Below are 26,880 nucleotides of genomic sequence, written 5' to 3' on the forward strand. Positions count from 1 at the left end.
AGCAGTCTGAAGGCTTGGCCAGACCGGAGAATCAGGCCATGAATATTCTATTTCTATTAGCTTGCAGACAATTGTGGGCTCCTTTCCTAGACTGAGTGGCATCCTACAGTTTTCCTTCTATAGTATTTGACACTTTTATTTTAAACATTTAACAGAAATACCTGTTTTCTAGAATTAGCCATTTGCTTGTCATTCTCTCTGTACCTGAAAACAAGCTCTGTGCAATTTATATAAGTAATTCATATTAATTAAATCTGTGCTAGTTCTTTTAAGGATAAAATGCATTCTAAACCCTTTTTGATGAAGGCAAATGCAAATAAATGTGCTAGGCAAAAAATATATACTGCAAAACGTCATGTTCCCTGCCCAAGCGACAGAAAGGAAAAGAGTAGATCCTGTTCTTAAATAACTAAACTTGCCCTCATTTTGGGACAGATTCTGCTGTCTAATATATGAGTTTAGCTCACAATGCAGCACATCAAAAGGCTATTTTGATCTGATCCAATATCTTCTCCTTACACAGAGAGGTTGCAAGAATGGGCCCTTCAATAAGGATTCATTTGGCACTTGGGTGCTTAAAGCAGTCTATGAGGGAAGTTAGTCAGCGACAACAGGAGTAGAGTTTACAAAAATGTGTACTTCCTGTATTGCCAATCCCAACCGTTCAAAAATCATGAGTAAGCCCCCCCCCAATTACAATTAACTTAAAAATCATCCAGTATTTTAGTAATAAATATTAAATTAATTTAATTTGCCTTGTAGCACTGAAAACCAGTCAAGTTCATGTTTAAAGCTTTTCTCCACAACCATGAGGGAATTATTTGTGTATTTTTCTCTCATTACAAGTACAGTATCTTTGACATCTGACATTCCAGTTATGAAGGGGTTAAGGGAGATCAGAACACTCCAAATCTAAAGCAAATCCAAAGAACCTTTGAAAGACTCCACATTTGATCAGCTGCCATACTTTTATACTTAAATGTCCAGCATAGTTTACCCAAGTATAGTACTCTCTGAAATGTTTTTTACTTAAGATATATATAAACTTTTATTTAAAAATGGTATATTTTTAGTAAAAAGTAAAAATGGCACAAAACCATATCTAATTTCTCATTCTTAATTTCCTTGTAATAACTGATTCAGAATGCAGACCTACCTTTCTTCATTCAAATGACTCTTCTGAGATTGTTCCTCCTAGAATAAGATCAAAAGAAGTAAAAAAAAATCCTAATTTTTTATAATATATATTTTATTTTATAATGTTTTTTTTCCTTCTAAAGTTCCTAAAGTAGTGTTAGACCTGAATTCAGGGGAAATATACTTATCTAAGCCTTTAATCAAAGAGATGCTATTATAAACACTGCAGACCAAATTCATTGCTGATGTAATTCTCTGAAGACAACTTACACCTCCATGAAGTTAAATGTGCAGAGTAAGTTTGGGATTTCCAGAGCTGATGCAAAAGGTAAGAACCACCAGGGACATTAAGGTCTGTAATGCTAGTAATGATTGGAGGCAGGGTGTATACAGGTTGTTTGTGACTCAAGGGGGCATCCTTGAGATCATGACACTCCTTGACCAAGTTTTGCCATTAGAGGGAACCTCACTAACTCAGAGAAGGACACGTTCTGGACACTAGAGCAGTGGTGGGCAGCCTGCAGCCCATCAGGGTAATCTGATTGCTGGCCGCGAGACATTTTGCTGACATTGTCCATCCGCAGGCACAGCTACCCCCTGCCCCCGCAGCTCCCAGTGGCCACGGTTTGCCGTTCCTGGCCAATGGGATCTGCGGAGAGGAACGGGCCGCAGGGACGTGCTGGCCGCCGCTTCCCACAGCGCCCATTGGCCAGGAATGGCAAACCGTGGCCACTGGGAGCTGCAGGGAGCCGTACCAGCAGACGGTCAACATCAGCAAAATGTTTCAAGGCTCACAATCAGATTAGTTGCCCACCACTGCACTAGAGGTACCACTAACTGCTACTCCTAGAGAAATTAAGGGTTAAAATTTCAAGCCTCAGAATCAGTTTGTCTAGTGGGGTGTCCATAGGAGTGGTACCCTGGAAGAGTGATTAGGCAAGAATTCCTTCCTCGACTCTTGTGAAGCCAAGGAAGCAGCTGAGATCTCTGCTAACGCTGTTGCATCAAAGCAGGTGAGACATAACACCTAATCACCAACTCAGAAAAAAGGGCTGGCATCCTATCAGGGAAACACAAAATTGAAATCTCTAAGGGACGAAAGGGGTGTGAGAGTGAAAAATTCTCCATGGTATAAAGTAGGATTATGGAAATACACACACACATTATATTATATATATAAAAATATAGGGGGAAAAGTACCTACAGGTGGTTGGAACAATCAGAACCACCAGGATATAGGACCTGATGCAGTACATTTTATGGCTGGATCCATACTACCCAAAGCTTCAGGCTGAGCACTATTATTAAATGTAGGTCCCTTTTTCCAGACACCAGGGAAAACAGTTTTTTCTTATAAATGAAAAATATTAATTTATATATGGTTTATTAGACTTTTGAACAAGCAATTTATACCCTACTTCAATTTATCTTGTATTTTCACTTAAAGGCCAACTTTCCTGAAAACCAACTGCAGAACTCAGTTGTAATAACTGCCATCGTCGATGACTAACGTAAGTGAAAAACTGTCTTCAATTTTGCAATTCTATCTTCCACATTCATTTAAGACACATACATGAATACCTATGGAATTTCACAGATTACTTATTGTGCCTACTACAGTCTTTGAAGTAGTGCATTTGTAGCATTCATTTTCAGCCAAACAAATAAATGGCTTCTTGGCTGGCTATACAGAATTACAGAGGTCACTTTATCTCACAGACACATTTTTCACTGGAAGGTAGACCTGGTGCGAAGGAAGGAATGAGGCACAATGTCAATGCTGGGAGGTGAGCAGTATCAGTAGTATTTTCTTTAAAGTATGGGAAGATAGGATTTTTTTTCAGCAATGGGCTGCTGATTATGTGTGTTTAGTGGAATGGGAGAAGGAAGAAAAGGTGCAATTATGAAGTATGTACTTTGCTGTCACAAATTCTCTCACAAGTCAACAATGGCTTTTTTGGTTGTTTGTGAAAATTAACATTGTTCTCCTGTATGTTTTCCTGCCTTTGATGGACACAGAGGGTCAAGTCAGTTTCATAATTTCAATCTCCAAGGGTACATCTACACTACCCACTGGATCGGCGGGTAGCAATCGATCTATCGGGGATCAATTTATCGTGTGTAGTGTAGATGCGATAAATCGATCCCCGATCGCTCTCCCATCAACTGCTGAACTCCAGCTCAGCGAGAGGCGGAAGCAAAATCGACGGGGGAGCCGCGGCCGTCGATCCCGTGCCGCAAGGACGCAAAGTAAGTAATTCTACGTCGATCTAAAATACGTCGATTTCAGCTACACTATTTTCGTGTAGACCAGGCCCAAGAGTACAGTGATACACAGACTTGTATCTTGCTGCCAATCAGATTCCCTCTTTACACAAAGAATAAGTGACAACTAAATAACAGGGAATAAATACACAGAGGAGGGTTATGGTGACATCAAAATCCAGGTGAGTGAAATCTGAACGTATTATGTCACTAGAATACCCACGTTACTGAACTAAGTGCTGGAGTTGCACCAATGATCTAGCCCAGACACAAATGAGATATTAAGTGAGCCAAGGTTATGATGAAAAAATTTTGCTGTTCAACACCAAATCATTACCTTTGTGACTGCATGTCCCTTACTCTTTGTGTTAGTTTCCTGGTGAGGTGAAGGAGACCTTTCTGGAGAGACTTCTTTCTTTTGGCAGAGTTTGCCAGGAGTATTTCTTTCTACCAATTGAAGCAGCTCTATCTGTCGTCTTACTTTCTTTTCCTCCCTTTGCTTTTGTAGCCGTCTAGGGTATCTTTCTGATGCTGGAATATACCTTTTCCCAGGTTTGTTTATGTTCCAGTCGGGTCTCTTTCCATATTTTTCCATAGGTTTTGTCTGTTTCTCTTTTCTTGCAAATTGGTTATATAAATCACTGTAACTGCCGTTATTCTCTTTTTCTGAAATTTTAGTTTTATCTGGATACTGCATTTCTTTCTTGCATTTTTTTATGTTAAATTTCTCTTTATATTCTATGGAAATATCTGGAGATGTACAGTCCACAGTTCTTCTTTCTACAACTGGCTCAGTACATGTTTCAGTTCTGATGTATGCTCTGGTGTCAAAGTCATCTAAAAACAAAAGTATCTCTTTTATATTTTTCTAAGCAGGCCACGTGACTTCTTTGATTTATATTTCAGTATTTAGTCTATAAATGCATTACTACTCACTTCATTCAAAACATTGGTTGCTACAATATTGGCATACTCTTTTATTCCTTCTGATGTTTCAGAGTAAACAGCACAGGGGAGAACCAACATAGTGATCAGATAAACTCAGTCCATGTTTAAAAACACGGGGAACAAAATGTAAGAAAACTTAAAATATAAATGAAATGAAACTACATTGTCTTGATATATAGAGTTCATCTTGTATTGTGATAGCCCAATGATGAACAACAACATGAAGCTTTTATATAAATATCTAAGATGCATCTTGTTCATAGTTTGTTAGATCATATTCACCATTTTAAGTGCTACTGAGTGTAACAGGCATTCTCAATCTGGTTTCTTTTTTCTCTTCTCTGACAGGGGTTCTGAGTTAGGAGCTGACTCAGTAACCTGTCACTTGGATCCCCACCAATATAGGTTAATTAGGATCTAAGTGGAAGACAAATTAACAAATAGGGTCACAGCTGAAGGGCTAATTAGAGGGAAAAGCTATCCTAGCAGCTGGGAGCAGATACATAGAGAGGAAGGAAACCCTGGAAAGGGTGGAAGTGCAGAACTTGAAGGAAGACAGACCTGGTTGTTCTTAGTACTGCTTCCTTTTTCCTTAGTAAGAGGAGAGCTGACTAGGACTTGTACATATGTAAACAGTACTATAGGTAGTGGCCTGATAGAACACTATAATAAAGAACAGTGGTGGGGAAGTTGGCTGGAGTGTGTGGGTCTGTACCTAAGGCAAGAGAGACTCCCAGGGGACCACCCTGCAACATACTTGGGGGCTTCTCCAGGACCCGTGTCCCTCATCTGTGCAGGAAGCCAAAGAGGGAGCCAGCGCCAGGGTCAATAGTCTGGGAAATGGAAGAAATCCTGAAATGGATTATGGAATAGTAAAAGGAGCTGCAATAGTCCATACAGTTTTTTCAACAGTCCTACCAACCAGAGCAGCAGGCCCAGATAGTGTGGCAGGCAGACCAACAGAATGTTCTCCAGGACTTTATCAAGGAACAGATGGCCATACAGCATGGGATACTGCAGAATCTGGTGAGTCCCGTGGTCGGGGTTAACAATAGAGCCCAGGGAACTGGACATTGTAAAGTGGCTCCAAAAAATGACCTTGAGGCCTTTCACCAAACTTTTGAGAGGGTGGCTTTAAGTTCTGGTTGGGATAAGACATCATGGGCTTTGCAAGTGGCTCCTTATCTGATGGGCAAAGCCCAAGCAACCCTAAGTGAAGAACATGCCATCGCAGATAGGATGGTTCTGTTATCAGAAAGGTCCCAACAGAAATTTAGGATGGTGAAAAGCACAGAGGCTGTCAAGACTGGGCTACTAGCTGGTTGTTACCCCCAGAGAGCCAGGGGGTGGAGGAAGTGATGGATGTCTGATCATAAAATAGTTCTTGCAAGGTCTTCCTGTGGTGGGGAGTATATGGGTGAACAGGCATCAATCCTCAACATTGGACAGCGTGGGGAAGCTGACTGAAAAATTTGTAGAGGCTGACCTACCGAGAAAGACAGTTCATCTCTTGCTGGGACAGGAGATGAGAAAGAAGTTGGTAGATGCTCAGCCAGGAAAAGGGACTGAGAAAAGGAGAGAGAAGTCCAAAGGGCCCTCATACTCTGCCAGAAGAGGGATGGTGTGTTATCAAATGTCGGTGGCCAGGACCCATAGAGAGTGTTCGTGTATGGACTGCAAGTTGGTGCTTTTGTTCTGAGAGACTTGATGTAACTCCAGTAGATGTTATCAGGGAGGGCAGTAAGATTAGAATGTATACATGGGGAAAGGAGACATTCCTCTTGGAGGTCAAGAGAGTGTTTATATGGAAGGTGGGAGTGGTGGAGGCTTTACCCCATACAGTTGTGTTGGGTCTGAACTGGAAACCCTTCCTAGTGAGAGAGAGGAAACTCCAAGGAGATCACAGGGTCAGTTATGGAATGTGGAAAAGGAGCTAGAAGAAAGGGGCTGTCAGAAATAAAAAAAACCCAGGCAGGGAGAGAAAAGTCAGGAAGGTCAACAAGAGAGAAGAGAGTCTGGTAGAGGAGGAAGGAAAACAGAGGTATAACAGGGGCTGATGACTGAGACCCATAGGGATATAGCTGATAAAACAAGGGTTTCCTGGGAAGTCCCAGGAATGGACCGGAGCAAGAATGAGATGTCAGGGACCGAACAAAGTGTCATGGAGAGTGAAGAGAGCCTAGAATTAGAGGTAGAGTAGCAACAAATTAGAGGGAAGGTCAGATTGTCTTCAGGCCAAGAGCATTCTACTGACAGGCAGAGACTGAAATGTGGGGACAATCCCCACCCACAGTTGGTTTTTTTTTTGGGTGGGTGGGTGGAAAACAGAAGACAGCCATTGAGGAGCTGTGAATAAACCCAAAGAAGAGGTCCCACAAAAATCAGAGGATGGTGATAAAGGCAGAGCTCAGCCCAAAAGAAAGAGAGCATTTGGAAGAAGATGGTGAGGTGTGAGACAGGTTATGAGTCAGGAGCTGACTCAGTAACCTGTCACTCAAATCCCCACCAATATAGGTCAATATAGGGATCTAAGTGGAAGACCCAGTAACAAGTAGAGCCACAGCTGAAGGGCTAATCAGAGGAGAGACACAACCCTAGCAGCTGGGAGGAGATAAATCGAGAGGAAGGAAACCCTGGAAAGAGGGGAGGGGAATGCAGAACCTAAAGAAAGGCACAGCTGATCTCTTTTTCCCCAGAAGTACAAGGGGAGCTGAGTGGGATGCATATATAGATTCATAGATTCTAGGACTGGAAGGGACCTCGAGAGGTCATCGAGTCCAGTCCCCTGCCCGCATGGCAGGACCAAATACTGTCTAGACCATCCCTGATAGACATTTATCTAACCTACTCTTAAATATCTCCAGAGATGGAGATTCCACACCCTCCCTAGGCAATTTATTCCAGTGTTTAACCACCCTGACAGTTAGGAACTTTTTCCTAATGTCCAACCTAAACCTCCTTTGCTGCAGTTTAAGCCCATTGCTTCTTGTTCTATCCTTAGAGGCTAAGGTGAACAAGTTTTCTCCCTCCTCCTTATGACACCCTTTTAAATACCTGAAAACTGCTATCATGTCCCCTCTCAGTCTTCTCTTTTCCAAATTAAACAAACCCAATTCTATCAGCCTTCCTTCATAGGTCATGTTCTCAAGACCTTTAATCATTCTTGTTGCTCTTCTCTGGACCCTTTCCAATTTCTCCACATCTTTTTTGAAATGCGGTGCCCAGAACTGGACACAATACTCCAGCTGAGGCCTAACCAGAGCAGAGTAGAGCGGAAGAATGACTTCTCGTGTCTTGCTCACAACACACCTGTTAATACATCCCAGAATCATATTTGCTTTTTTTGCAACAGCATCACACTGTTGACTCATATTTAGCTTGTGGTCCACTACAACCCCTAGATCCCTTTCTGCCGTACTCCTTCCTAGATAGTCTCTTCCCATTCTGTATGTGTGAAACTGATTTTTTCTTCCTAAGTGGAGCACTTTGCATTTGTCTTTGTTAAACTTCATCCTGTTTAACTCAGACCTTTTCTCCAATTTGTCATTGGAGATCATTTTGAATTATGACCCTGTCCTCCAAAGCAGTTGCAATCCCTCCCAGTTTGGTATCATCTGCAAACTTAATAAGCGTACTTTCTATGCCAATATCTAAGTCATTGATGAAGATATTGAACAGAGCCGGTCCCAAAACAGACCCCTGCAGTACCCCACTCGTTATGCCTTTCCAGCAGGATTGGGAACCATTAACAACAACTCTCTGAGTACGGTTATCCAGCCAGTTATGCACCCACCTTATAGTAACCCCATCTAAATTGTATTTGCCTAGTTTATCGATAAGAATATCATGCGAGACCGTATCAAATGCCTTACTAAAGTCTAGGTATACCACATCCACAACTTCACCCTTATCCACAAGGCTCGTTATCCTATCAAAGAAAGCTATCAGATTGGTTTGACATGATTTGTTCTTCACAAAATCCATGCTGGCTGTTCCCTATCACCTTATCTCCTTCCAAGTGTTTGCAGATGATTTCCTTAATTACTTGCTCCATTATCTTCCCTGGCACAGAAGTTAAACTAATTGGTCTGTAGTTTCCTGGGTTGTTTTTATTTCCCTTTTTATAGATGGGCACTATATTTGCCCTTTTCCAGTCTTCTGGAATCTCTCCCGTCTCCCATGATTTTCCAAAGATAATAGCTAGAGGCTCAGATACCTCCTCTATTAGCTCCTTGAGTATTCTAGGATGCATTTCATCAGGCCCTGGTGACTTGCAGGCATCTAACTTTTCTAAGTGATTTTTAACTTGTTCTTTTTTTATTTTTATCTGCTAAACCTACCCCCTTCCCATTAGCATTCACTATGTTAGGCTTTCCTTCAGACTTCTCGGTGAAGACCGAAACAAAGAAGTCATTAAGCATCTCTGCCATTTCCAAGTTTCCTGTTACTGTTTCTCCCTCTTCACTAAGCAGTGGGCCTACCCTGTCTTTGGTCTTCCTCTTGCTTCTAATGTATTGATAAAAAGTCGTCTTGTTTCCCTTTATTCCTGTAGCTAGTTTGAGCTCATTCTGTGCCTTTGCCTTTCTAATCTTGCCCCTGCATATGTAAATAGTATGTACATATTACATATATGTAAATAGTACTTGAGGTGATGGCCTGATAGAACACCATAATAAAGTACAGTGGTGGTGAAGGTGGCCTGAGTGAGTGTGGTCTGTATGGAAGAAAAGAGAGACTCACAGGGGACCGCCTCATGACACCCTCTTCTTCTAAAAGGGAAAACTTTCTTTCATTGTTTAAAACAAATAAACCACCTTCCTACCCTACCAGTCCCCTTCATACATTAGGCACACCCCAAATACTTCTTAATTCTTAGAATTTGCAAATCTCCACTGATCTTTCTATACTTGCTGCCAAGCCCAAAATATAGCTTTCTAGTTAAAGAAACAAAAAATATTTCAATGGAATTTCCCAACCCACTTGAGGGCTGGAGGTTAGTGACTGTGCACCTACTCTAGGTATTTGTTGCAATAAAAAAAACTTATCTAGTTAAACTGAAAGGCACACAATGGCTGTATATTTTTACTAAATAAAATAATTTTTGCCTTAACTATAGTGCTAAGAAATGTAAAGTGTCCTTGATCGTCATTTCTAGTAATAATGTTTGACATCTGGGAACAAATTGGAATGTCTTGGTATGTGTTAGCCAAAGGACCTCTCAATACCAACTGGCAAAGGTTCCTGTCAGGCCTGACAAACTCACTACACCTAACACTTTTTGCTGTTACAGTATTTATCTATAAAGAATACCATGTGAGTTCTTAAATGAAAGCCAGGATCATGCTAGTCCTTAATAACATGTGAAATGTATGTACTGATTTATATTTAAAGTTATGTATATTAAAAGTATGTCCCTATAGTTTGTTTCAAGATGTTACTCACCAGCACAGGTGAAAAACCAGTTTTGCCAGACAAAGGGATGTATAGTCACATGGCTACATAGGTTCATGTGTAGTTTAGGCATTGTAAGCAGAACACAATGGGAGCTATACTTGTATTTCAAGACATTTTGACTCTGGGGTCAACACAATGAGTGTTGGTTAATATAAGGAGAAGCAAATAGCCATTTAGTTATCCAGTGGCTGAGGAAACCCTTGAAAGGGGTGAGGTGTATTCATGAAAATTTGGATCCTGTTTTTTGTCTGAAAACCAGCAGCTCTGTCTAAGACTGAATCCCTGGGAGAAAATGGTTATATTTCCTATTTTATAAAGTAGATTAATAAGTGTTACTAGTTCTGTTTCTATCCACTAGCGTTACTCAGTATCTCTCTCTCTATTTGATCATAAGTTTGATTTTTCACTATAAGTACATTTCACTGTTGTGGTGTTATACATGACCTGATTTTGAGTTCTATCAGTCAAGCTGTGTGTATTTGGCTCCTCTGGGGATAGTGAACCTAGTAATTACGGTGGATGTCCAGTGACAGGGGCTGGACACTATAGGGAGCATTCTGAGGACTAAGGGGTTGGTGTATACTTAGCACTAACCTGCACAGAGAGGGGAGGCCTGCGGAAGTAAGTGCTTGTGGAGCCAAAGGCTATTTGTTTCAGGGAGCTAAAACATAGCAGGGACAGACAAGACTACTCCACCCTACGGGCATGTAGTGATGAGGTACCTGACTACCCTAAGAACCCTCACTGTATGAGATTTGGATATACCAACTACTTTTATGCATGTTTTGCAAGGAGGAATTGTGGAAGGCTTTGCCAATTATTAAACAAAATGCTTTTATACCGTAACTCCAAAATCACTAGCAGCAATTTTCTAGTATCTTCGCTACCTCTTTAGGGCCCCAATTCATAAGATATTAGGCGTGTACTTAAGCATGAGAGTAATTCATAGATTCTAGGACTGGAAGGGACCTCGAGAGGTCGAGTCCAGTCCACTGCCCTCATGGCAGGACCAAATACTGTCTAGACCATCCCTGATAGATAGACATTTATCTAACCTACTCTTAAATATCTCAAGAGATGGAGATTCCACACCATCCCTAGGCAATTTATTCCAGTGTTTAACCACCCTGACAGTTAGGAACTTTTTCCTAATGTCCAACCTAAACCTCCCTTGCTGCAGTTTAAGCCCATTGCTTCTTGTTCTATCCTTAGAGGCTAAGGTGAACAAGTTTTCACCCTCCTCCTTATGACACCCTTTTAGATACCTGAAAACTGCTATCATGTCCCCTCTCAGTCTTCTCTTTTCCAAACTAAACAAACCCAATTCTTTCAGCCTTCCTTCATAGGTCATGTTCTCAAGACCTTTAATCATTCTTGTTGCTCCTCTCTGGACCCTCTCCAATTTCTCCACATCTTTCTTGAAATGCGGTGCCCAGAACTGGACACAATACTCCAGTTGAGGTCTAACCAGCGCAGAGTAGAGCAGAAGAATGACTTCTCGTGTCTTGCTCACAACACACCCGTTACTGCATCCCAGAATCATATTTGCTTTTTTTACAACAGCATCACATTCCATTGAAGTTAATGGGAATATTCATGTGTTTAAAGTGAGGTATATGTTTAAGTACCTTGCTGAACTGGGTCCTATTTTGTTTACTCACATGACTCTGAGTTAGTGCCACACACTGCAGTCAGACCCATATGGATTTGTTATAAGATAGGTACAGACTATGCCAAGCACCCTATGTATTCAAACCTGGTAATACAGTTAATTTGGGCAACAGGCTGATAATACTCTTATGCATTACTTGTGAAACATGAAGGCACATAAGTCTAAGCACGCCTTCCTTTCTCAGGAATATCACATCTCGTCCAGCGTTAGGCCTTGTCTATGCTACACAGTTTTGTCAGCAAAAGGCGGCTTTTGTTGACAAAACAGTGGAGGTGCAGGCATGACAATGCTCCTCCTGCCAGCAAACTCTCCTGCTGTATCAACAAAATAAAAACCACCTCAATGAGAAGCGTAGAGCTTATTGTGGCAAAGTTAGATCGACAGAGCATCAGTATATACACTGACAGGTTTCAGGGTAGCGGCCGTGTTAGTCTGTATCCTCAAAAAGAACAGGAAGAAGAAGTGGGTTGTAGCCCACAAAAACTTATGCTCTAATAAATTTGTTAGTCGCTAAGGTGCCACAAGTACTCCTGTTCTTTTTGAGTATATACACTGTATTCATTACGTTGCTGTAACTGGCCTACCAGGAGGTATCCCCGATGCCCTCCATGACTGCTCTGATCACTGTTTTAAACTCCAGAGCCCTGTATCCAGCTACACAGGCATGTGCCCCTCCCCTTTCTAAGCCCAGGAAGTTTTGAAACTGCTCAGTGTGGAGAGCTCACATAGCTACTGCCCAGCTGAGCATGCCAGCTCCAGCAGCAAACACACTCCTGCCTGGACTACTGGGGAAGAGGTGGATCTCCTAGGTCTGTGGGGAGAGAAGGCAGTGAGAGAACTCTTAGGAAATAACAGAATCAAAACATTAACTTGGAATCCTGCTTGCCCTGGCACTGGGACTGTAGCAGCAGGCAGGCTGCTGCTGGGGGGGGAGGGAAGGGGCAAGAAGGGAAGAGACTGCTGTACAGGGAAGGGAGGTGGGGGCTGATGTCGGAGTATCCCCTTCCCCCTGCTGGTGTACCAATCTCTGCTGAGCTGGGGTGGGGAGACACCAGCTGTCCATGCACCAGTGTTTGCCTCAGGATTGGTTGCTTCTGTGGGTTTCTTTTGTAAGTGTTCAGCAATATCCGTTTGGTTATAATACAGAGTGCCACTTTAAAAAGTGATTTTAAATGTGTTACTTTTCATGCACACACAGTAATCATTACAGGGTTCAAAGCACAGTACAAACAAACAAGGCCAGGCTCAGCACACTACAGCAACACACATCACTGTGGTTCAATGTTAATATGCTCCTTCAAGGCATCCCCCCAGCCGAATAGCCCCTTGTTAGGCTTCTCTTATAGCCTTGTTATCTTAATGCACAATACTGAAGAGCAGATCCATACTTTCTGATAGAGGTGGCTGGGTTGCAGGTTATAAGGGCAGTTGAAAAGCAGCAGGGTGGATAAAAATCAATGATTTTTAAAATAAATAAATAAAAAAATCAGATTTTTTATTTAAATCAGATTTTTTTTGATAAAATGCTTTTGGAGGAAAAAAACCTACCTAAAGATAGTTTTAATTAAGATACATTATGGCTCAAAGATATCCCATCATGGAATAGGAATTATAAATACTAATTTTATAGTATGAGACAATATATTCATGTAATGTTTAAGAAAAGTTTTGTAAATGAGTTCCAATAGTTCATGGATTAGGGACCCAATCTTACAGGGTTCCAGGAGCTTCTGTATAGATTATTTAGGTTAATGTTTCTATCTACCCATTGGGACTCAGTGCTCAGTCTAGAAGATACCATCAGATGCTTAGTTTTGCAGTTCTCAAACTGTGGATTTGTGTCTCCAGAGATAACATGCTTGTTAACAGCAAAAATGTTTTTAAATAAATAAATAATATATAGAGGTGAGAAATAAAAGACCTCAACCCTATTGTCCCTCTGCAAATTTGTGTACTAGAGTCAATCCCTTTCCTCTCTAAAAATGCAAAGTTTCAAAAAGTTCAATAAATAGAAGATTGTTGGGGGCAGAACTACACTCTGCCCCCACTATATCAAGAACTGGCCTAATGTGATGACAGTTTGTGAACAAAATTGTGAAAAAATAGATGGCACTGTCACAGCCAAAGTTCTCAACATTGGGCTTAAGAGAAATGTTGAACACATGCTGAATACCCTGAAGCCTATTTCTGTAGCCTTGAACAAAATGCAGGGAAATAGCTGTTTTATTGCTTACGCTGTTGAAATTTGGAAGGAACTGAGTGAGATCTTAAAAAGAGAAATATGCAATGACAGACTTAAATTACAAGTATTAAAAAAATGAATGGGACAAGCATTATCTCCAGCTCATTTTCTTGCAAATATTCTTCAGCAGTTAAGGTTTGACCCTGGTACCGAGTATTGAGAAGAGGAGTAGGCTATGACATGGACATCCAGCAATCATCCCTCCATAATGCCAACTATAATAAACTTCAGAGTGAAGGGTGAACCACTCAAGAAATATATGTTTGCTGCTGATGTTTTAAAGAAAATCACACCAGTGAACTGGTGGAAGTCACTTAAATACTTGGATTCAGAGACTGTTGAAGTGATAATCTCACTTTTAACAGTAGTAGCTTCTTCTGCCGGTGAAGAAAGAATATTTCCTTTCTTTGGACTAATTCATTCCAAATTGAGATATCGTTTGGGACCTGAAAAAGCAGGAAAGCTTGTTTTTCTTTTCCAGATTATGAACAAACAGGAAAATGAAGGTGAAGACAACTGAGTTAGCTGCAGAAGCCAATATTTTAAGTTTCTCATATTGACCTGGCTGACATAAATGAAATATTTAAAAAAAAAAAAATAATTAAGTAATAACTTTCTTCTGTGCTGCCGCGAGTGACGGCACTGCCTTCAGAGCTGGGCAGTTGGAGAACGGTGGCTGTTGGCCAGGAGCCCAGCTCTGAAGGCAGAGCCACCACCAGCAGCAGTGCAGAAGTAAGGATGGCATGGTATGGTATTGCCACCCTTACTTCTGCACTGCTGCTGGCGGGACGCTGCCTTCAGAGCTGGGTGCCCAGATAACAGTTGCTGCTCTCCAGCTGCCCAGCTCTGAAGGCAGTGCAGAAGTAAGAGTGGCAATACCGCGCCCCCCTTAAAATAACCTTGTGACTCTCTCCCCACCCCACAACTCCCTTTTGGGTCAGGACCCTGAATTTGAGAAATGCTGGTCTCCCCTCTGAAAAGCACACATAAGACCAGATTTCATGGGGGGAGACCAGATTTCACGGTTTGACACATTTTTCATGGCCGTGAATTTGGTAGGGTCCTACCCATGAGGCATTGCAAACCCTTCCCAAAGCACCCTGCAGCTAGTTGCACAGTGGGATAGCCACCCACAGTGCACTGCTCTCTCTGTCGATGCAAGAGTTGCTGTTGTGGATATGCTCCACTGACACAAGGACCATAGTGTGGAAATGCAACAGCGGTTTAATTACAGCAATGGCTGTACATCGTCATAACTTGCGCTGACAAAACTCTCTAATCTAGACAAGGCCTTAGTTTCCTATTGCTGCTATTTTATTTACTCTTGATACTCTAATCTGTCTAAGCAGTCTCTTCTGGTTTTACTCTGTGCTATATAAACAAGATTTGCCTCTACTGATAGCCTGAGCTAATGAAAGAGCTATTCCACTATTTTTTTTTCCTTATAGAACATGATATCCTACTAAATCATATTATTTTTTGGAATTAATACCTGTCTGCACAGCAGTATCTTTCCGAGGAGAGGTTACCGTTTTTACATCTTGATGCATCTTACTGCTCACTTCATCAGAACAATGATCATGACTTACATTTGAAAGGCCAGTATTATAACTCTCACATATTTTATCACCTAAAAAGGAAGAAACAAGTGACTTAAGTATGCAATTTTCTATTAATGGTCTATATAAATCACACTATCAAGTTAACCCTATCCCTGTAGTTTAATAATTAGGGCTTCCGGGTTCTAGTCCTGACTCTGCAGTTGGCTCACAGTGTGACCTAGGCCACATCTCTTAGCCTTTCTGGGGAAGATTTTCAAAAGAAATTACAGGATTTAGGCATGCAAGTCCCTCTGAAAGCCAAAACAGTTGTACTTGTACTCCTGAAAATCTTCACTTGTGTCTTTCTTCCATTATAAAAGATGGATGCTGCTGCTTGGTGTTTGAGGCTTGATTAACATTATATATGTTTAGCTTTTTGAGGTACTTGACTGAAAGGAGTTTAAAAGGATAAGTTTTGTTCAGTTTCTGAAGCCAAGGAGCAATGACTAGACTGACAGGATGTTTTTTCTCAAAAATAGGATCCACAGCTCATGCAACCCCCCCCCCCAAAATAAAATGAAATATATTAAAGTTTGGTACTTGCCGCCACTACCACCCCCAAGATTCTTCTGCAGTTTTGAGATGTCATGTCCTTTTAGAGCCAACTCTCGAATACGTTGTTCCTGTTTCAATCTCTGTGCCTGTTCTTGTGCTCTCTGCATTGTCTGATAGAGCTCATTTGTTTTAAGAGTCATGATTTCCTATCATAAAAAGGGAGACAAATGCATGAGATCATTTAGTCGGAGAATAAAATAAACAGGGTTGCATAATCTCCTATAAATTTACATCTATTCATGATTTTTTATATTTGGGTATTTTTTTAAGTGAGCAAAAGAAATAATAGAGATGCAAAGATCTTTATGTGAGGCTAACGGAGAGCTTAGTGCCAGCACTGTAGCAGCATAAAGAACTAGACTACGTTGTGATTCCCCTGTATCATGTGACTTGAAGGGAAGCAAAGAAGCATGTATTAGAAAACTGTGCACTCTATACTTGGGGCAGAGAAACAGCAAGTCATCCCCAAGCAGAGATGCTCCTTCACACTTTTAAGGCTCTGTGGGTTTAAGGTGCAGGAAATGGAGCCAGGTAACAGCTCCTCTCAGCACATTACAGATTTCAGAATGGAAAGAAGTGCCGGAGTTCTGGTCTCCTCTGTGGCTCTTAGTGCATGTTGGTAAAGGGAGGGGAGCATCTGATGGCAGTAAGTTTCCTGAAGGAGTTGTGCTGCTTGAGGGAAGTGAGTCCAGTAAAGCAGGTCATCTGTACAGGATCTCACTCCCTAAGACCTATAGGGATGCCTCTGATTTCCTTGCAGAATCTGGAGCCCTATGTGGCTTGAGATATACCTGCACGATGCCTTCCTTGAACCCCACAACATCTCCTCCAAAAGAGGAGAATAACTCAAGTTATGTGGCTCAAAACATCAGCTAAATCATTTTATCTTAATTTTATTCTTTCCGCACATTTGTCCATAGGGGGTAAGGATGGGGTCCCTAGAACACTACGTTTGAATCCACCAATGGGTGAGAGGGCTTCTGCCACCGGAAGATTGAAATAAAATGTATATGGAGTGTTTTGTGTGGTGGTCTCAAAGTATTCTAGTACCTCCAGAATGTGTCATTGATTTTTTGACATGACATTACTAAAATTTATTGGGGGGTAGGGGGGGACTTCAGCCCTGACATGACACATCTAGTCAAGTGCATTACATGACATTTGTGTGGTCTCTCAAAGCATCAAGCTACAGACCAATACTCCAGTTAGGTATTCCCAGATACTATTAGAGCTCAAAGCAGTTTTTGCTGTTTTAACTAAAAATTTTAAAAATCCTATTTTGGATACAAAACATTGCCTAAGACTTTATCTTCCCCAGCTTTATTTAAAACTATTTGAGGTTTTTGTCCCTCTTGGTGTCGTCTTGTGAAAATTGCCTGGACCTCAAACCACCCCCACCCACCAAAAAGAAACCACAACCAACCCCTCAAACTAGCGAGTACCCAAAATGAATTATATTGGTGAGGAGAAAGATTTCAGTTTAATGCATGTGAAGTTAATAAGTTCATATTTTTTAATTATGGAAAAATAGGTGGACAATGTCCTTTCTAAAGTGAAAAAAGCTTGAGGTGGTGTTGGGGGGAGTAAGGCAATACTTTCCCCTCACAATAGGGTGGTATTAGTGCTGACTTAATTTTCTAGGCTTTCTAATTTAATCAAAAACGGTGGGTAACATTTTTGAATCAATCCTGTGGGTTCTGTCACATCTTCCATTCAAATATTAAAAACTAGTAATTTATGTTAACAGAAGTGTGGCAAAATCCCCTACACTGCTTCAAAAATCTCAAGATTTTCGACCTTAACTATAGTCACAAATAGAATTTCAACACTAGTCTTGCCTCATGCATTAGATAATAGTATTATTTACTATTTATTTTTAAGTCTATTAGGCATTGGCAGTTCTATTAAACACTGTCCTTTACTTGCACAAAGTAAAGGCTTAACACCCACTTCCTTTTGTTTTTGTTTGAGCATATCCTCTTCAAACTGTTTTTGCATCAGTTCTCGTTCTCGTGCTAAGCGGTGTTCTTCTTGTTGTTCTTCCCATTTTCTTTGCTCTTCCTCCAGCTGCTTCTTTCTTCGCTTTTCCTCTACTTGAGCCATTATAGCTTTCTAGTGATGTCAAAATCGTAATAAAATTTAGTAAAATTAACACTTAGTAGTATGCATAATATAAAATGTATTACATAATTTCATGTTTTTTTTATATATATATATATAGTATGTAATTTGTATTCTGATTCCATAAAAATCCAGTTCAATAAGAAAGATATTATCTTCTGTGACACAAAATAAATGAAACGTAGCTCTCTGGCAGGTAAACCTATTCAGCAGAAAGTATGGCAAAACAAAATACAATTTTTAAAAAATCTCACAGGGTGTACACACATGCCCCTGAATGGTATCACATTGATTACTTTTTATGGGCTTCAATTTCCCTGGGGGGATAATAAGGCATCTGATGTACTTCAATCCATCTGTTTGCCCTGGAAGGAGTTATAATGGTATTGTACAGTATATTATGACTCCAGTCAGACACAAGCCATACTGCTCTGGCAGTGGATGTAAATATAATTAGGGGGTTTAGTGTAAATGAGAATAAGGACCATACTGTTTTAAACATCTGCTGACTAGGAACTACGATATCAGTCGAGCTAAGCTACGCTGTGGGTTAGAGGGAAGGGCCACACATGTCCTATTAGATGCTTAAGGATGTGTCCTATTTTTCTGAGGCATCAGTTTAATAATAGAGGCTCTTAAAGCACTTGACAAACATTAATTATGCCTTACACATTACTGCTGTAAGTGACACACATCTGGTTAACCAGGGTAATCTGGTGAAGGAAAAGTCACAGTTTCTATTCCCTTGAGCAATGTGTACTGGCACCCTGGCTCCTGCCCTAGTCACATCACCACACGTACCCTCATTCATTCTTCCCATTTAGGCTGTGTCAGATTAAAACATGATTGTACCTGATGTTCTAACTGTTTCTGCCGCCTCCTGTCTCTTTCCTCAATTTGTGCAGGATCCAAGAGAGCTGTCATTGACCGTAGAAAACTATGAAGAGAATCATTTACATGTTTTTCCATTAAAAAAAAATTCCAGAGTTTTATTTAATCTGAAATATCAACAAGATTTAAATGTAAGACTTGTGTCAAAATATGTACCTTTTATTCATTGTCATAGGTTTGCACTATAATAAATACAGTAACTCCTCACTTAACGTCATCCCGGTTAACACTGTTTTGTTGTTACGTTGCTGATCTATTAGAGAACATGCTCATTTAAAGTTGCACAATGCTCCCTTATAACGTTGTTTGGAGACTGCCTGTTTTGTCCATTGCTTGCAGGAGGAGCAGCCCGTTGGAGCTAGCTGGTGGGGGCTTGGAACCAGAGTGGACCAGCAGCCCCCCTATCAGCTCCCCTAAGTTCCCTGTGCAGCAGCCGCCCAGCAGGCTATCAAATGCCGGTCAGTTCAGGTATCCCTCCCCCAACTGTCATGTGCTGCTCCTGCCCTCTGCCTTGGAGCTGCTCCCGGGAGCCTCCTGCTTGCTGTGGTGGGGGTGGGAAGAGGGGTGCTGATGTCAGGGTGTCACCCTCCCCCCACTCCTGTACCCCATCTCCACAGAGCAAGGGGAGGACACCAAAGGGCTCAGGATGGAAGGAGCTTGCTGGCAGCAGCTGCTGTCTCAACTTGCTGATCTACTTAAAAAGGCAGTGTACTTAGAGTGGGGTCAGCGTACTTAAAGTGGCAATACCTCACACACACACACACTCTCTCTCTCTCTCTCTCTGCATGTGTCTCTGTCTCACACGCACATGCACCCCAGGGACTTTGGAAAGTGGAGGGAGTGGTGCACTCCAGTGGGATAGCGTGGGTTCATCATCACATTCAGTTTCCGCAGGAAATGTTTGCAGACACTGCCATGCATATATTGTCTCCTTCCTCCATTCATGCTGCCTTGTAGAGTGTGAGGCTACATTAACAATTATGTGTTAACCCTTCAGGGCTTAGCTGAGCGCTAGTTCATCATTTAGCAGCAAGGCATTCCCTGGGAAATATCCCACTCTCTTCCATTCTCTGACTCCACCACCTCAACCAAGCTTCACAATCATCATTGCTGTGTACAGAATTAAATTGTTTGTTTAAAACTTATACTGTGTGTAAGTCTTTTGTCTGGTGAAAAAAATTTCCCTGGAACCTAACCCCCCCATTTACATTAATTCTTATGGGGAAACTGGATTTGCTTAACATTGTTTTGCTTAAAGTAGCATTTTTCAGGAACATATCTACAACATTAAATAAGGAGTTACTATAATGAAATTGAACATAATGTTTATTTCCAGTAAATTTTATTAGTGAATAACTGATAGGGAGTAGGAATAACTTTTTCAGTAGGGAACCATACAAATTCCTGAAGAGAGGAGTAAATACCAAATTCAGAGACTTACTAACTTCTAAAGACATTCCAGAAATGAATTGATTGGGAAGACTACTGTAATTGAGACTTGCACTCACCTGGCTTTTTGACTTTGTTCCGAAGTAGTGTTCTCAACAGTTTTTTCTACATTCTCCACCTTTGAATGTATGAGATGGCCTAAAGCTGCAGGTGTAAAAGGATGAATAACAGCAGTCAGGGCCTGAGATTCGGGGGACAGGCAAAGAATTTCAGGCTGCTTGGTGTATGTTCCATTTATGGGGTGTTGTGGATTAGCACGAGAGTAGTTCTTTAAAGAATCAAAATGCACTGCCCATCTCTCATGCTCCTCAGCCTAAACAGAAGCAATAAAGAAAATGGAAATACACTCAGTTACACTGTCATATAAAGTACTTTTAACTAAATATTTTGATAAAAGCTAAACAGCAGGATTTGCGTTTTTAAAGCTCTATTATGGTGCTGTGCCACATAGAGCAGTTAATTCTAGAAATAGGAAAACTGGTTCTTATGAAAGTGACCTGACCTGAAGCAGACCAAAATTAAAACCAAATCTTTTTGGTGAAAAATCACGTACAATGCATTTCTACTTGCAATGGCAAGACTCAAACTAGCAAGTGAAAAAGTTAAATTTGTCAAGAATCTTTCAGTCTTGTATAAAATAAGTTAATACTAGTACAGGGTTTTCCATACAGCTTTCTTTGCAACCTTATCTTGATGTATATTATTTTTCATGCTGTCAATTAGTTCTACAAGCTGCTCAGTTGATTGGTTACCATCCTAGTCACTCATCCATGCAGCTCTGTCTGGCTCCCCAGATATTCTCTAGCAGCATGAATGAGGAGCAGCAGCAAGTTCTTTTGGGTGACAGAAAGCTTTTCTTAAACGTTTTTTGTGGGCACATATCAGAATGAGTATTCGTATTCTTTCTCACCAGCCCACATCCATCCCCCTGCACTTTCATTCTGGGACAGCAGTCGGCATGCTAGGTGCAGGGATCCTCACTACTATGAATTCTCTTCCGTCCCCCCAATTTTTCAACCAGGCAGTACAGCCTGCTCAGAAACACTGCATCAACAACAAGAGGTGTTCCATGTATGAAGCCTTTTCACGGAGCGTCTTTCAGTCTCCTCCACAAACATGCACTTTAACAAATCATAAAGATCCTGGCCATAGGCATTGGTACATTGTTCATTGTGCTGTCTGAGGTTTTTGAGGAGGAGGTATCTTGTTTCCCTCACACATAACCACCTACAGATTTTTTTTTTTTTTTTTGGCCCTAGTCTGTCAAAAGGGCATTCTGACATGACACCCACACAAGCCAAAGGAACCAAGGTTTCCCCTGTGGATCCTCTCTACCATGGGTGTATATATACAGTTTTCGCATTTGACTCTCCTAACTTCCAGAAGGAATTGCCTTTTTGGAAGGATTGGGGGAATGTTCCCTTAGTATTTGCCTTCTGAAGAAAAGAAACTAGCATCTTGAAAAGAAACTAAAATCTTGCACGGGGTCACTTCCCAGAAGCATAAATCCTCTTCTCTGGCAGAAAAAGTTTTAGTCCTATATTAGAGAGCCAAGAGAAGCAAGGAGTCCAGGAAAAAAAGGAAATTTGAAAAAATGTTTTCAATCCTCCTCCCACTCTTCTTTGAGTTTCTTGTCCCCTAAGGGAGGTAAGCTGTCTGACTCAGATGAAGAGCTACAGTAGGGTATTTGGGGAAAGAATTTTTCTTCTATAAGTCTTTTGGTGTAATGTACAGAAGGACTACAGAAATAACACACACATGAGCTGACTTAGAATGGACTCTTTGTTCCCTTTACTGTCAAAGTACTAGAATGCTATTACTGCCGTTACTGGCTGGTTGTTCAGCTAGAGCTCTCTGAATGTCATAAAGACTTGGGGTAAACTCCTGGTCCTAGTGAAGTAAATGGGAATTTTACCACTGAGTTTGAATGGACCAAGATTTCACTTTTGATTTTTCAGAGGTACTTGGTGCCCACAACTCCTACCAAAATCAATAGGAGTTGTGGATGCTTATTGTCAGGCTTTCAGAGTTGGTGTGATCTACAGTTTGTTGATAGACTTCCACTTCAGCAGAATTGAAAGAGAAAGTTAAAAAACAGACCTTTTCTTATCCCAAATCACCCCTCTAAATTACAGCTACCTTTGATAAATTATGTTTTTCCTCTATTTTTCGTAGCTTAGCCTCTTCCTTTTGTTTGTCCAGATCTAGAAGCCACTTCTTCTGTTGTTCTCGTTTCATGGCACTAAAGGGGTGCTCCACTGGTGTAGCTTCCTGAAATGACATAGATACTAGTCTTTTACCTGCAGCAGAGTAATTGCCTGCCTCCCCTCAGCCCCCATTTCTCATTTTTAAGTAGTACTGCCATTCATGAATACCTGCATTACTTCACATATTGCTGTTCTATCTGGCGTAAAATAACAGACTTCATTTTCAATACTATCTGGCCCAAATTAATTGTCCCATCAAGGTCTTCATAACATGCACTATAAAATGCAGCTGATGATAAACTCTCTATTCATCTTTATTTCTATTGATATCTTCAGCAATAGTTAATTTCGACGTTTGCTAGATTTTATTTAACCTCCTAATTTTCCTTCATTTTTGTATTACGAGCTACATACAGGGATTGGCTCACGAATCAAGTACTTTCCTTGATGTCAATCCTATTAACATCAGCTCTAAAAATATCTACTAAAAATGCACAATTTCACAGAAACACCTCATAACATCAATATCCTTGTAAACAGTGGATTCAAATGAAGCAATAAAAATGATAGGGGGAAAAAAGTTTGGAACAGGCTTGCTTAATGCAGATACACATCCACAATAGTAAATTCTTCTTAAAGACAAGATACTGCATGCAACTTAGTCTTACCCCTAACACAAATGCTGTACGAATGGCAGCTGGCAAGTCAGGAGAACTGAAATTAGATGATTGTCCAGTTGGTCCACTTGAAACACTGGGTGCAACTTCACTAGCCTCTGTGACCAAAGTGGTTCTAAAAATGTGGTTTTCCTCAGTAGCAATGCTCAAATCAGCTGGAAATGTCATCTGCAAATAATAGTGTCTTGGTGATTTAAAATACTCAATTTAACTTTTTTTGGGTTGATTCTTTCAATATAAACACATTTTAAAAAGTATTTTTAAATAAATTGTACTTTAGGTTTGTACAAGCTGCAGTTCATAGAAACTTCTACCAAAATATGTAATGTACATGCAGTTACCACTGTCCAACAATCAGAAAAAAAAAAGTCAAATAAATCCCAATTCTTAGGGTCCAAGATGGACAACTTTCAAAGGATTCTGAATGCTACATAGGAAAGCAATAGCCTGCTTATGCCATAATGCTGATAGATGCTACAATCTGGAGAATTCTGCTTGGCAGGGTCCAATGAAATGGATAGAATGAAACCCAGTCCACCCTGGTTATGTTCCCAAGAGGATGCCATTATCAGGTATGCAATTATTTATCAGGTTGCAATTATATTTTTAAACGTCCAAAAAAGTCATGCTTCCTAAGTCAAGACATATTAGGTACCAAATCCTTGGATAAGATTAAGGTAGAGTGACTGAATTTGTTTTCCTTTCTATTAGTAGAGGATCCATCCCACTCAGACTAAATATTGGTTTAGATATGTAGATTCTTATAGTTGAACTTGTCTTTAATCTAATTGGTTCTACATACTGTACTTACACAAGAAGGCAAATGTATTAAACACCAAAATTAATGAACAACCTAAGTATTGCTTGACTGATCATAACTATACTGTTTTATTCTTCTCAAACCACAGAACAATGAAAGACGAAAAAGTCAACAAATTAAGAATAAAGGTTAATAAGAAATACCAGAATGAACGAAGTACAGAGGTAGGAATTAAATGATAGTTACAGTATGAACAAAGTCGCAAATTATAGGCAAAGTATGAGGCTAAGAGGCTGATTTCACTTGACAAGAAGCTCTACATAGGGTTTCTGTGGCAACACTGAGGGGGTCTAATGCAAGACAGACCAGAGAGAGTGGACATGGGACCACTGGGGCCACTTCCCCCCACCCCACCTCCACCCACACAATAAGGGCTTCATATAGAGTCCTTCAGGACTCTGTTAGCACATACAAAGATCTCTGTTACCGTTTTTCTATTAGGGAGAGGAAAAGGAATCTACATGTGCACAGCCTATTAACATGACCTGTGTGCTGGGATTTATCCCTAAATGCAGATTTTACAAGTAATCAGTGGATACACATTGAAAACAAACTCTTATAGAGCAATTTTGAAGTATGAACAAAATATAGCACTATAAAAAAACTAAAATCAATTTGTTCTCTAAGACACACATTTCTTTTATTGAATGGTTCCTTGCTAGCCTTACTTTAGCTTGATTAACTGGCTTCAGTTTTTCCAAATGGGTTTTATCACCATCGCCATCCGTTTTCTCCCAATGGTAGTATTTCGTCTGTCGCTCCAAAGTTTCTTTTAATTTCTTCTTTAAAGCTATCTGTTCATCTTTAAAACAATTTTTTTTAGAATAAGTAAATATAAATAATTGCAATTTCAAAAAAGAATAATATGCAATCTAGTAATATAAAAAATATAGTGTAAGCCACTTAAGATGGTAATTGGGCTTTGCCTGATTAGTCTTTCTAACCAGATGTTTGTTCTAAGTGTTGAAAGGCTCTGCCTATGAGAAATATGGCTGCAGAGGATGTGGAAACAGGAGGCAACTGGGAAATCTTTATTGGGAGAGGTTAAAACTGTGACGGACTATCAGTGACTCAGGAAAATATTTATCAAAAATATTGCATCTGTTGCTTAAGAAATAGCAGAGGTCCTGAATTCTTATTTCATTGTTAGTTTTGTGCCAGTATGACTATACTGAAACCAAATAAGTTACACCAGATTAGAATTGGTGTATCATGCAAAATCAAACCCAGAAATATGGTGGGAGATTTTGGAGGGGTTTTTGTCCGGACCGTTTACATCCCGGTTAAACAAAATCTGCTCTATCGGAATTAATGGCTTCATTATTCCATTAGGAATTTCCAGTAATCTTAGATGATCTTATTCTCCTGAAAACATTGATTCAAAGACAAATATCAACAGTTATGTTTAAAAAAAGCTTACACCACAATGGTGTTCAGAATTTGGATGCCAGGAATGAGTATAAATTCCTACAAGTCTATTTAAAATGGGGGAAGGGACCAAATTCATATCCCTTTCTACAGCTTTTCCTCTCCTTACCAAAACAGTATTTGCTTTCTACCTGCCGACTCTGCAGCAGTAGTTGAAACCTGTGGATCAGTGCTATGCTGCGCCCCTTAGAGCCAGCTAGGCTGCAGCAAAAGAGCCAAAGGGCAGGCATCAGGCCTCAGGAAAATATCTGCAGCACAGAGAGCCTCAGTGCTGTTATTGCTGGAAGTCCAAATCCAAGAAGCATTCTCCAGATAGGACCAGACTAGGGGAGGAAGGAGGTGTGTTAAGAACAAGGGGAGGAATGACTGTGATGGACCAGTGCCCTGATCATTCTCTGACCATGCCACGGCCCACAAAAGCTACTGCAACAGGAATGAAAGTTATGTAGAATGCCTTAGCCTACTCCAAGGGCTCCACTAGCCTTGTATATGCTGCATAGGGAAGACAAGTCATAAGCTGACTCCTGTTAATTCCTGCCCTGGTGTAGGCACCAGTGCAAGGATGAATATATCTTAATCTACATGCATGTAAATTCTGTCTGAAACAAAACAAGGAAAGATTTTAAAAATAAAAAGCTATTTTAGCCAAGTCTAATTAGAAGCTCAAGCAAATGTTTTTTACAAACAGAAAAAACACAAACTGATGGAGAATATTTAAAATGCTTTTAAACTTTAGTCCTATCAATAGATTTAAACCTTTATAACTAGAAAAAAATTGAAGCTTTGTCTATATTAAGTGACCAATGCTACAACATAATACCTTAATATAAATATGGCAAATTATATTTTAATGCGTACCTAGTTCCTTCTTCCACTGGGACTTCTTTGCGTCTAACAAAATTTTATCCTCTTCTCTTTCACCTAGGGTACTAAACATGTCAGCTGGTTTCCATGAATTCTTACTGAAAAAAAAAACAACAAAATTAATTTATTTTTAAAAGTCAAGGTGCCTAATTTTAAATTAGCTATTAATTTACATTGGAACTACTCAGGTTCCATTTCATTACTAATGTACTAATATTAAAAGTTTAATATAGGATACAAGAATAAAAAAAATATTTTGAATGATAATTAACAGATCTACATACATAACTTTCTGTTCAGTCTGCTCAGAAGCTGCTTGTTTTCTGCCTGAGGCATAATTATTTTCATTTGGAACAGATGAAACTTCATCAGCTTTTTGGAGTAATCCCATAATGTTCTCCTCTTGTGGACACTGATTAGCAGCAGTGCTACTATCAGAGTTTTTGTTTTGGCCTACAAAGTAAAATGTACATGTTAATAAATATGGCACTAGATTATCACTCCACATTGTATACAATAGTTTATATGAACAGTAGAACCTGGCTAATT

The 26,880-nt window shown here is 40.2% G+C and overlaps 1 protein-coding gene across 5 annotated transcripts in view; it reads right to left on the bottom strand.

The window, feature by feature from the left end:
* The window catches only part of CCDC66 (coiled-coil domain containing 66), a 69,344-nt gene that overhangs the window by 29,543 nt on the left and 12,921 nt on the right, over positions 1-26,880 (bottom strand). For all 5 annotated transcript variants that reach the window (XM_034775800.1, XM_034775803.1, XM_034775799.1 and 2 more), the window contains 12 exons: positions 26,616-26,784; positions 26,326-26,429; positions 24,708-24,841; positions 23,211-23,387; positions 22,475-22,606; positions 20,395-20,648; positions 18,848-18,932; positions 17,825-17,986; positions 15,864-16,020; positions 15,211-15,348; positions 3,740-4,239; positions 1,157-1,194 (listed from right to left, as the gene is read on the bottom strand). In XM_034775800.1, coding sequence (XP_034631691.1) covers positions 1,157-1,194; positions 3,740-4,239; positions 15,211-15,348; positions 15,864-16,020; positions 17,825-17,986; positions 18,848-18,932; positions 20,395-20,648; positions 22,475-22,606; positions 23,211-23,387; positions 24,708-24,841; positions 26,326-26,429; positions 26,616-26,784 — 2,050 coding nt within the window. The remainder of the gene's footprint in view (positions 1-1,156; positions 1,195-3,739; positions 4,240-15,210; positions 15,349-15,863; positions 16,021-17,824; positions 17,987-18,847; positions 18,933-20,394; positions 20,649-22,474; positions 22,607-23,210; positions 23,388-24,707; positions 24,842-26,325; positions 26,430-26,615; positions 26,785-26,880) is intronic.

Source organism: Trachemys scripta, chromosome 7 (genome assembly GCF_013100865.1).
Source record: "Trachemys scripta elegans isolate TJP31775 chromosome 7, CAS_Tse_1.0, whole genome shotgun sequence".
NCBI lineage: Eukaryota > Metazoa > Chordata > Testudines > Emydidae > Trachemys > Trachemys scripta.